This window comes from Hemicordylus capensis, chromosome 2, assembly GCF_027244095.1.
Source record: "Hemicordylus capensis ecotype Gifberg chromosome 2, rHemCap1.1.pri, whole genome shotgun sequence".
Lineage (NCBI taxonomy): Eukaryota > Metazoa > Chordata > Lepidosauria > Squamata > Cordylidae > Hemicordylus > Hemicordylus capensis.
The window spans coordinates 102,770,049-102,782,472 of record NC_069658.1 but is presented as its reverse complement, the minus strand read 5'-3'; the positions used below and the strand labels follow the sequence as shown (position 1 = coordinate 102,782,472).

At 42.3% G+C, this 12,424-nt stretch overlaps 1 protein-coding gene across 1 annotated transcript; it reads right to left on the bottom strand.

The window, feature by feature from the left end:
• Positions 1-1,139: 1,139 nt before the first annotated feature.
• On the bottom strand, positions 1,140-12,424 carry RFK (riboflavin kinase). The gene is made up of 4 exons (XM_053303653.1): positions 12,091-12,424; positions 6,777-6,928; positions 5,697-5,799; positions 1,140-4,024 (listed from the first exon to the last, which is right to left on the bottom strand). The coding sequence occupies exons 1-4, from the start codon at positions 12,170-12,172 to the stop codon at positions 3,891-3,893; spliced, it is 471 nt and encodes a 156-aa protein (XP_053159628.1). The 5' UTR covers positions 12,173-12,424; the 3' UTR covers positions 1,140-3,890.

The following is a 12,424-nucleotide window of genomic DNA, read 5'->3' as shown; positions in this document are numbered from 1 at the left end:
TACCTTTTATACAAATAAGTCAGCTTCTTTCATATCATGAATCTGTATTCCAGAAATGCGACCAAGAAACATTAGAAAATTAGGGAACTGATATCCTGTCCACACTCAGCTTTCTTCTGCAAAGCTTGGGGTAGAGGAAAAACTAGAGAATGAGGTTGGGATAAGGACTATATCTCCTTATTTTTCTGCTACAATCTGCCCAAATTCAGTAGACTTTTAGTTAAAGATGCAAACTTTACATACATCCTATCTTGTCTACCACCATCCTGGCATGAAGCTTCATCAGTGCTTTCAAGTCACTTTTTAAAGATGGTGCATTTATTGCCCTCAGTTTTGTATAATTCATGGCATTAATTAGATAGTTCAGAAAAAGCTTATCAGTTCATAGGGACTTATGATCATATTACCCAATATGTCCATTACATTTAGACAACCATGAGCCACCATAGAATGACCGGAGCTGTTACTTTTACATATTTACAGAGAATGATATTGGGTTGGGCAACTAAAGTTTTGCAAGACTCCTGGACAAGACTAATAGTACAGCATCAACGGAACCTAACCCAATAATAGCAGTAGTTGCACCGTATTTAGAAACACTAATCCTGTGAGTAAATTTGAAAGTATATTAACTTAGAATTCACAACAAATGCTATGGACTGAACATCAGATGGATAAGTGCCTCATACACTAAAGAACATTTCAACAAGATTGCCTTCTTGCTAACACCTAGTGCAGGTTAGTGTACGAGGCGATTCTCATGATCGCCAGAAAGCGGGCTAAGGGAACCTAGCCCACTTTTTGGCAATCGTGTGCTACCACAGGAGCCGTGAGGTTCCTGGCAGCAAACCGCCAAAACAACCCCTCTCCTTAGCCAAGGGGCAAGCAGCCGCCCGGGCTTGGGGGTCTCTCCAGCATGCCCTGCGCACTTGCACAGGGCATCCTGGAACTTCCGGGGGCCGTGATGGAGCCAGCAGTCGTGTGGGCGGACGACTGGACTAACAGTAGATGTTATTGCCTTGTTCATATCAAGTGAAATGTGACAAAACAGGAATGTTTGAGAGCTATAATTCTACTGTTTAGAACTATAATTCCTAGAAATGGAGAGACAATTTAACATAGTGCAAATAGAATATATATATATTTTCTGCATTTTATTTCATTGAAATGAGTACAAAAATAAAACCCTCAATAAAATTACACTGATAGTTTTGAAATAGCACAATTGCCTCATATAAAAAGGTATTTAAAAGACAGTTCAGTAATGCTAACCTGATTTCATGCATTAGTACAGTTTTTTCAGGACTGGTCAAACCATGTTTCTGGCTCATACATTAGTGCAGTTTTTCATAAAATTAAAATATTTTCCCACTACTACATTCTCTTACAGAGGTAATAATCCAAATGCATTTAATGAGACTAGTGCGCACAGTTACATAAATCCTACCAGAAGGCATCAATTTCCAAAACAAGATACAACTAATGACAAACTCAGACAATAATGCACATTTTCAGGCCCCCAACATGGTTATGTTCATGTTTTGGCCCCATTAATACATTTTGCTAATCGCTAACCTTTCTATATGCTCTTGTGGAGCAAACTTCCACAAATCAGCATGCTGGGGGACAATGCCCTGGCATCTTTGGGCATGACATGAGCCCCCCTCTCCTATGTTGGCAGAGGGATTTTTCATGCTGCCCTGCTGGATTTAGAAGCAGGCAGAAGACTTTTGCTGACTTAAAAAGCCCAGAACACTATGAGACACTCCACCTCCCCACTCCCAGTTTGAATAGGAGAGTAGGATTTCTAACATTGCACTGTTGAACTCTGAAGCTGGCAAAAATAATGCGAGAAACAAACTGCTATTGCCTGCTGCAGAATCTATATATTTCTATATATTTAATTCTCTAAAGCATACCTGTGGCTAATCCCATGTGTGGCAGCTCTCGCAAGCGTTAGGAGAGCTACCGGATAGGCTAGCTATGGGACAAGTGGGAGAGGGGGAAAATGGCAGTGGCTACCAAAGAAAACTGCAGTGGCAGGACAAGCGAGAGGACAAAACGGCAGGACGACGGGCAGGGAAGAAGGCAGCCGGCAGGCAGGGGAAGGAAGAAGATGGGTGGGGGTGGAGAGAAAACAATGGCAAGGAGGGAAACAGCGGTGGGGGCGGCAGGGCAGGCAGTTAGAGGCAAAGATGCTCTGTGCCGGCCCAGCTAGTACAGTGTAATATGAGACACACACATAGAGAACTTGGTAGAGGAATCAATGACAACTACAAGTTATGCCTGGCCAGTAAACCAGCCAAGATGTGTACAGCCTTTTTGTAGAGAGAGCAGGGAGACAATATGGGTAACTCTACTAAAGACAAAAATAAGTCTGTCTGGTATTTTCAGCAGCATTTCTCAGATATATGACTATGTCAACAAATGAAAAGGGGAGCTGAAGTTTCCTTGCAAATCAGCAGTGCAAAAGAACATTTTCAAAAGAGATGGACATAAACACAATAGTACTTTTTTGGTATGGATGGACTTTTAGATTACATGCAAAGTTTTAAGTTCCAATACCATGTTTTGCTAAGCAGACGAATGTTCTATTATACAGCCTTTGGTCATGTATAACATAAAAGCTCCAAAATGTCAAGCTATGATAGTAAGACAACACTGCATGCCTGATTTTAGAAGTTCTACGTAGATTCAGAATTAAACACAAATTGGATTTTTTAAAAATGCTGAACAGTTTTGCCAGGTATGGGCTTCTTTTCTACCTTCCGCTTATGCTCATACATATCTCGCTAAAACCACAAGAAGAGACAGGTCAAGAATATAAGCTATACCTTATTGCAGTAGTTCCCAAACTGGGAGCCTTCAGATGTTGCTGAACTACAGCTCCCATCATCCCTAGCCACAGTACATTATAGCTGGGACAGATGGGAGTTGTAGTTCAGTGACATCTGGAGGCTCCCAGATTGGGAATTACTGCTCTGTAGTATTCCACTATCAGGTAGAGTAGCTAGTCAGTACTTGTACACATATGTTGCACTAAGAGGTAACTGCTGCATTAATATAGCAGCAAGATAAAAGTAGGCCCATACATGTGCTTGCCACAACTTCTGAGTGGATCAAAGAGGCAATTCACCACAGATAACTCCATTTAACAGATTAGAACATTTTGTATAAGCAAAGTGGCATCAAGTAGGTTCAGTGAAAACAGACTGAACAATATGCTTCTATCAGTCCCAAACTGATAAGAGTATATACAGTCTATTTTAGAAAGTTTATTTTTTAAAAGTTTTATTATTTCTGGAGCCAAATATCTCAGTTGAAATCAGGGCCTTAGCCCTATATTAGCAGCCAGTACAATAAGCAAACTCTATTACTATCTAGAGATACTTTTGACAATTACAAACCAAGTATCCAAAAATGAGCTTTGCTGTATAAGGAAGTACCATTCATACTATCTTTACACCAGATTCCCTCATTACTAGAACCTGTAGCATGATTGTTTTGACCTTTAAAATCAGAAAATGTAACTTGTAATTAAAGACCAGGTAACTATCAAGATAAAGATTTAGAAATTACTTGTATTTTCTATGCTCAGCAGATTAGCTTTGGATGAGTTAATAACGATCTACATACATTTTATCATATTTGGTGAGAGTGAACACAGTTTCTAACATGCCCAGTCATAGTGTGTCAATTTGTTACTTTTCAGGGTCATTTTGTCTAATCATTTTGATTCTGTGCTGGTACAAGCAGAAAATCCGAATTCACAGGAATATTGGTACAGAGCAGTATTCTCTAAAGGAGGACAACCATTAAAATATTAGTGGTTTAAACAGTTTAAACTAGGTATTTAAACAGTTACAATTAAAATGCAGAAGCAGCTTAGCTCAATGACCATTAGTCATATTGCTAACTTTAGCCATGTGAAAGAAGTTGTCGTGTTTAAATTTCTGATGTTCTGGCAGGTCCAGCGCTTTTTTAGCTTCTTCAATGTCACCTTGAATAGCTGCTATGAGTGCATCTGCAAAGGGGGAAAAGATATAATAGTTTCATAGACCAATTCTGTATCAAATATTGTATGCAATATCAGCAAAAGCCTGTTTAAATAGGATCATAAGTAAACTAAGAGATAGGAGACAGTCCAGTTGCAATGACAAGTCATGGTTTAGTATTACATAAATAAGATTCAAAATTGTGCCCCTGACTCTCCTTTATGTCCTCCCATGCTCCCTCTTTGACAGTAAGCTATGATTTGCCATTCTATCAAACTGAGCAACATCTAATTCTCTCTATATATATTTCTCTTAAACATACCCGTTGCTAATCCCAATGTGTGGCAGCTCTCACGAGAGTTTGCGAGGTGGGGGTGGGGGAGTGGGTGGGGGGTGGGGAGGGAACAGGCAGAAGTGGACAGACGGGCAAGAGAGTGGAGCTGGGAAAAGCGAGAAGGGGGTGCCGGGAGTGTGAAGAAAGCAGCACTGAGGAAAGTGACAGGGTGGTGGTGGTGGTGGTGGTGAAGAAAGTGGCAGTTGGGGGATAAAGAAAGTGGAGGCAGCAGCCAGCAGGGGAAGAAAGTGATGGTGGGGGGAGCGGTCGGCAAAAGTGGTTAGCAAGGTGGCTGGCCAGCAAAAAAACCCAACCAACCAGCCAACCATCATCATCACATTTATATCCCGCTCTTCCTCCAAGGAGCCCAACTACATATTTGAGTTTTCACAACAACCCTGAGAAGTAGGTTAGGCTGAGAGAGAAGTGACTGGCCCAGAGTCACCCAGCTAGTTTCATGGCTGAATGGGGATTTGAACTCAGGTCTCCCTGGTCCTAGTCCAGCACTCTAACCACTACACCACGTTGGGGGGGGGGGCTGAGAACAAGGGGTTGAGAACTAGAGGCACAGATGCTCTGCACCTGGCCCAGCTAGTAAGATATTAACACACATGATGCAGCAAAACAGCTGAAGCCAAGAACTTCTGGTCAGTCCCTGGACAGGAGATTGATTACCTGGGAACCCTACATACACAGCCTTGAGATCCACAGAATAAATGAAACCAGAACTGGTATCCACAATCAAAATGTGGCTGGCTTCCAATTCTTTTTTTGAGGCAAACCAAAAAAGAGGGTTTGGATCATGTAAGCCCATGGCAGAGTCACACCATGATTTGACATTTCATCTGAACTTCAAAGCAATCTCTGCAGTTATACAGTAAATTAAGATTTACCAGTACAGCAACTTATGACCAAGTAACCTGGAACTTTCCATATTTTTTCTCCCTCCAAGTGATGTGCACACAGAGAACTTTCACAGATGCAAGGTTCTTTCAAAGAAGTTGCTTTTAAAAACAGTTTTAGCTTCCTGTTTTAGTATGCAACAACAATATACATTTACACTGAGAAAAGAAGGACAGGCTTACAATACATAGATGGTTCTGGAAAGACCTGATCAGGAAAAACTGTACAACAAACTACTGTGTGTGACAAACACAGAGAAGTTCTACTAATTCACCAAAGCGGGGGTGGGTGTGGGGTGGTATTAGGGCATTTTTGTCTTTTTAAATTGAAGCCAGAAGGTTGCAATGGCTAGGATTATGTCAGACTGGCAAAGTTAGAAGTCTGATTTATCACAAATATTGTTACTTACAAAACTACAATCATTGCTCTATCAAGAGCTGTTACAAATGATGCTTGAGACTTACCTAAAGAATCAAAGTTTTTTTCTGGTCTTATGTATCCAACAATGATTATACTAAGAATTTCTCCATAAAAGTCCTCCTTGAAGGTGTGAATGATATGAGTTTCCTAGAACAACAGTTTCATGATTTACTGATTTATCAAATAATTAATAGCTTACATGAATGTTTCAACAAAAAGGATGCTATATTACAGTAGTTATTGAACAAAAGCATTCTAACACAAGAGGTTTTTTCCTTTTTCTGAGTGCAACATGCAATGAGGCAAGAGTGAAATACGTAAACGAGGTGGAAAACCTGAGGCCTGCTGCTCCTTCCCATCAGCTTCTTTTGCAGTTTCCCACAGCCCCTACTAACTTGTCTCCCCCACTTTGTTCTTCCCTGCCCTCCCTAATCCTTTGGTATTTCACCAAGTATAGAAGTGAAATCAGTAAGGAAAATCAATTGTGCACAATCTTCTCCAGCTACCAATAGTTTCTTCCTTAGAAGCTCTATACAACTTCTGATGGAGCGTGTACATACCGTATATGCATATTTAGGATGGAATTAGACATTTGGTATGTATACACATGCTCATGTGAGACTCACTGGCTACTATAAAAATTACATAGTTCATGTAAAAAGTGTTCCCTTAACCCCAGAAAATGTATCTGGTTTAATCTGGAAGTGTTGCTGCTGTCATTCAGTTTGCCATACAGGATTTTCAGGGAGAAATTATTGTATTTACCTGAATCCAAGACTAATTTCCCCCCAAGTTTTTAATATTAGAAATAGGGAGATCATCTTAAAAGTCCTGTTCCTTTTGAGTAAATGCAGGTATAACCTGTATTTAACCTCTACTTTAAGGAGGTTGTCTTAAATTCAGAGTCATCTTCGATTTGGGTAAGTGCAGTAGGTAATTTATTTGAAGGCACAACATAACATTTCTGCAATTGTTATGAGTAAGTCATAAAGAAGGGTTTTCATATTCAGCATGCAAATCTTCCTTGGCACTTTCAGTACTCAGATAATGGAGGCTTCCAGAATATGCTCCTATTGGTCAGCATCTTGGCTTCTCATAAGCTAGTCAAGATAATATATTCTTACCACAGATTTCTTAACATTCTTGTAATATGGATTCCAGCCTATGCTCAAGACCATTTTGTGCACATCTCCATTTCCAACACAAGCCCATCCATAGTATATGCCAGTAGTGACATCAGGTGGGAAACTTTCAACTACTTCCTCAGAAAAGTTAGCTGAAAAACATAAATGGATTATATGAGCCAGCCATTAAAAACTGATATATCATACAAGATAGGAAAAGCAGAGAGTCAGCTCAGTTCAGTTGGTATTCAGAACAATACTAGAATCAAGGCCAAAGATGCACTCTGCCAGTCAGAATGGCCTGAAGAACACCAGTGTTTTTAAAAAGCCTGTCTACATTGTTACTAGCAATAGCTTTTCTGTTGGCTCCCAGAAGCCCCCTCATGTGTGTTTGAGTCTCCAGGCTTGGAGATCTCACTCTGTATATGCTCAGGAGTCTCACAGCATTGTGAGCTCTCCGTTTATACACATGGGGACAGGTCACTTAGTGACAGTCGCCCCCTAGATTTGGCTCCTAAACAAGCAAATTATAAGGGGAAGCAGATGCACACACCCCCAATCCTAAGTAGACCCCTGAAGTTATCTGAAGCAGGTTTACTCTCTGTCAAGGCCACTCTACACTCAGGGTGAACTGCCTTGTCTTTCATCGTGCCAATTAGCTCAACAGGAAAAACACAGATAAGGCTGGCAGAGGTAAATCTTCCCCCTTCAGAAAGGACGCTGAGCAAGCTATACGAAACTAAGAGATGCACCCATCAAAAGCCCTGATTAGATTACTGGACTATTCCGTTTATACAGATCCCCCTTCTCACGTCTATGCACTCTGCTTTCATGACAAAAGCCTTGGCATTTCTAGGCATTTCCCACATTGTTACGATCAGCAACAATGGGATCCTTGCCATTCCCTCCCAACACACCTGTTAGATTACTATGGTGACATGGAATGAGCCCACAAGTTATGTTTTTGGCCTCCCAATTACATGATCCAGTGTGCTCCCTCGTATGCTTCAATTGGGACTCCATTGCTTACTCCATCAGTTTTTTGGGCGATTTTTGGGCCACAACGCAAGGTTCAGTAGTTTGTGCCATTTTCAAGATCGGCTTTCTTGCCTAGCCTGATCTGCCCAGTATTCCTCACTAGCCCAGGAAGCTGGGTCCAGGGATGAAGCACCCTCCTGGAATCTACTCCGATGACTAACCCCTCCAACCTTCTTGCACCTGCCTTGGCCCAACCTATTCCCGAGAAGCAAAGTTCATCAGTGATCCCTGGAGCCTTCCGTCCAGATCAGGTGATATGAGCCTTCGCCACTCCTTGGGCCCAAAATCTATCTGTTTCCCTTTCTTAAACCCAACCCCACCATCTCTAAAAGCCTCTTTTGCCCACCTCGGAACTTACATAATTAGGACTCTAAGCTAAAATGTTTCATCGCAGTTAAATGTATGTTTGATAGCAATAGTGCTTTAACCACATATTTGTACCCCCTCCTACAATATATTTTTATTTTTAAACTTAAATCTTGTCTCAGTCCAGTCACTTCTTGAATCCAGACATTTGCAAAAATTAAAACTGACATGGAGCTGCCCCTTTAAAAGCTAATTCTCCCACACAGCTTGAACACTGGGGTGCTGACCAGTCACTCAGGGCAGTCCCATTAACAACATCACGATTTCCATTTTATAATGTATGCATTTGCTTCCAATAGAGTTCACACTATTTGCTTGCAAAAACATGAAGAGACATACTAAATAATGATTTTGGAACATAACCCCAAACCTCTTCTTGTCATGAAACCCACATGCCTTTTGTACTATACAATTGTATCTACTTAGACTAGGTAGGGGAAAGAGAATAAGAGACACAAAATTAAGGAATTTATGTTCTGCTCTCTGTACACATACAAGGAGTTAACGTAAGATCACCATCTTGAAGACAAGAATCACAATCCATACATAGTGAGGTGTGCAGGATTGTGAGCTAAGTGCTGAAATTGTTCCAGAAGCCAGTCTGGCTTTTTTTTTTTTAAAAAAAATCTAAATTTAGTACACACCTATCACTTAAAAATGAACTTATGACCCTGTTATGAAAGGCTGCTCTCTTTTTAATAAAGAACAAACTGTGGAAAACATCTTAGTCATCAGCACAACAATTTGTGTACATTATGGCTTGACAGGGAGCCAAGAACCAGCAAATCACTACAAGTGACACCCAGTGATCCATTGGGTGTCCTGTTTTATGTTTAGTTAACTATTTGATCTCTGCAACAGAGAGTCAGTACTCTAATTATACATATGTATATGATTCTATCTACTAATAAGATGACAAGGACATTTACCTTCCATCTCACAGAGAACACTGATCTTCCCAAAAACTAGTTTTGGGGAAGTGGGTAAGGTAAGGCAGAGTAGGGCAGAACACAACAATTATATGACAAAGGGAAAGAGGTAGATGAACATAGAAAGGCACACTAAAAAGAAGAACCACCTTGTAGTGCCAATTCCAATTAAAAAACTGTCATGGTTGTAGCTCATGAGAGATATGTTATTTGGGAATGGTTCGAAGACATCCCTTTGCAGAATAACAGGAAAATGTGACAAATATAAGCAATACAATAATGAGATGCAACACCAGGGTGTCAGAATGATGCAACATAATGTACCTTGATGTGACTATAGCAATCAATTAGTATGAGCTTTTGCTTAGGAAGTGTCTAAATAATAAATGGCAAGTCTTGACTTAAAGTGATGATTTAAGGCAGCCTTGTTTTTCTTTAATTGCTGGTTTAAATTGATCCAACCTGGTATCATGGTACTCTATTCTAGGGGTGTGCACAAACCATGATTCGTGCACTGGTTCAAATATTAATCAGTTCGTAGTTCAGCAATCAGATCAATGGTTCGAGTACCAGGGGTGATGGCAAGTGGGGGAGAGGGTAGCGCCACCGGGGTGGGTGGGTGGCGAGCAGCACCCTTAAAAGTGAGCAGCATATGTCCTCATTCACCTCTCTATGCATCTTCCTGCTGAAGAGGCACTCCCCCCAGAAACTTTTGTGTAGCACAAGCACACATATAGCCTCCACACGGACGCCACGTGTGTGCCAGCACTGTGCATGGCTTGCTGGGAGGAGCATCACTGCAGCAGGAAGCACACAGGTAAGGACCTGTGTTTTTCACTTTCAATGGTGCCTCCCGCCCCCTCCCCCTGGTGCTGCACTTGAACTGCTGAACTGGTTTGTGTGTCAGCCAAACCTCAATTAACTGGTTCAAACCAGTGCATGAACCACAGTTCTTGCACATCAGTACTCTATCCCCAAGCCAGTTTCCTTATAAGATTCTCTTCAAAGAACTCTGTGAGAAGGCTCACTCATTTTTCTTTATTTATTAACAGAAGCCACCACAGTCTAAGTGTTCAGTTCAGGTCTTTATTATGGTCTGTGACCAGCAACAAAGAAAAATATAATCTATGTAAGTTTTCATCAGTGATGCTAGGATAGTATTAAGTCTGTAGCACATAACTTATGAGGTGTGGGATAGAACACAGAGAAAAATCATGTTTAAAATGATTTTTAAAATGTTTTAAGAGAGCATCTTCTTCGCTACGAACCCCACCGCCCATTGAGGTCATCTGAGGAGGTCCGTCTCTAGTTACTGCCAACTCGTTTGGTGGTCACACAGAGTCTGGCCTTCTCAGCTGCTGCCCCGAGATTGTGGAATGTGCTCCCTGCTGAGTTACGATCGTCCCCATCTCTGGCTATTTTTAAAGAACATTTTAAAACCGTTTTTTTAACCCAAACCTTCTCATGTTTTTAATTAAAAATACTGTTTTTTTAATTTTATGGTTTTTAAATTATTGTATTGTTTTAATTTTATATATGTTTTATATGTTGCATTGTTTTAATTTTTATATATGTTTTAATTGTTAGCCACCCAGTTACGTATGTTTGGGCGGGATATAAATTTAATAAATAAATGAATGAATGAATGAATGAATGAATAAAATGAATATGCATGCTAGTCAAAGAACAAAGGAAACATAAGCACTCCCACTGGCATATACAGAAACACAAAAAATGTTGTGAGCATCACTTGTGAAGGGGTTCTACACGTGTACACACAGAGAGAAAGAAGTTGGTGGCACCTTAAAGACTAACAGGTTTATTGTTAGCGCTTGTGAAGTTATTAATACTCATGACTCTAACTGCCAAACAGTAGGGCCATTTAGTAGAGCCAACTTCACCAGATGCATGAAGTGTTATCTTAAATAAACGGTAGAATCAAGGTGGTCATGATGAGAACTGCTCCAAACCCCTTTTCTGAATTAAAAAAAGTAAAGGGTGAACCTCTCCTATTATAAAATGATCAAACACTTTAAAAGAGACTTAAAAAGAGAATGTTACCAGAGGCAGGAACTCTTTTTACACCCACCAAAACAGCACTCAAATTATTGGGAATAGGGAGGAAGGCACAAGCCCTAACATCAACCTTCCACACAAACATTTCAGCAAATCATGCCACTGTAGCCATATAAAAACTGTAGTGGGGGAGAAGGGCAGCAAAAAAGGTTAGGGAGCTAGACTCCCTTTGACAACCTTGTAATAACACCGGGACCAGAGAACCTTAGTGAGTCAGTCAAACTCAACTTTCAGTTTGGTAACGGGTAAACCTGTTCTGGGAAGTCACAAGACAGAAGAGCCAGAGGAAACCTAAAACTGGACCAACAATTGAGGGCAGGTGGCAGCACGGGGGGGAGGGGGGCGGAAATGAGGGAGACACAAAAGGGGCAAAGGGCATTTATGGGTGGGCAAGCTGTGCCTCACATATTAGATTTCTGAAAGAAATGGGGAGGCAAGTCACTTGGGGCGGGGCGGGCAGGGCTCCCACCCCCCCGCCCATGAGTCACATTGGGGAAACCCTCAGGGGCATAAAGAGGTTGAACTAGGGACACGAGTGTAGATGGGCTCCCCCCACACTTCTTCATCAGAGAGATGAGCAAAGAGCAAGTTATGGGGGTGGGGGGCTCCCTCGGGGACCCCGGAGGCGCTCGCCTCTCGCCGCCCTTTTGCTTAGTGCCAGCGGCGCCTCTGGGAACTCCCACCCCTGCCTCCACTTTCTCTTCTGCCCAGAGGCGTCTCTCTGCCTCCCTTTCCCTCCCCGTAAATCCACCTCTTCCCCCGCCGCAGAAGCTGGGAAACGGGAAAAGCAGCCCGTCGGACGGGGGCAGGAGGAGAGGGAGGCTACCAGCTCAGCCGCGCTTCCTTGTGCCGAGGTACGGAGCGGGTGAAGAAGAAGAAGAAGAGGACACCCCCGCTCCCCTCACCTGTGGGAATGCCCAGCTCCTTGGAGCCGCGGCCGAAGCCCTGCACGACCGCACCACGGCAGGAATAGGGCAGGTGCTTCATAGCGCTATGCTCGACCGGCCGGCAGGCAGACAGGCGGGCGATGGGAGACGCGCACAAGAGGAGAGAGCCGAGAGGAGGTTCGAGCCCAGCGCCTCCCTCGCGCTGCTCACAGGCGTCGTCAGGCCAGCGGACAAGGACGAGAGGCGGCTGATTTACATATGAACAGAGCTCATGCTGCGCTCTGGGGGCACCTCGCCGCTATGACAACTACGGCACCGGTACGGAAGGGGCGGCGCTACGAGTCGCGTCACA

What these genes read in the sequence shown, in the direction of transcription:
- RFK (XM_053303653.1), bottom strand. Translation starts at nt 12,172, where the DNA reads ATGAAGCACCTGCCCTATTCCTGCCGTGGTGCGGTCGTGCAGGGCTTC. An exon ending in AGAATGTTAAGAAATCTGTG is followed by an intron (nt 5,800 to 6,776) that starts GTAAGAATATAT and finishes CTGTTGTTCTAG; the next exon opens with GAAACTCATATCATTCACAC. An exon ending in AAAAAACTTTGATTCTTTAG is followed by an intron (nt 4,025 to 5,696) that starts GTAAGTCTCAAG and finishes CCCCCTTTGCAG; the next exon opens with ATGCACTCATAGCAGCTATT.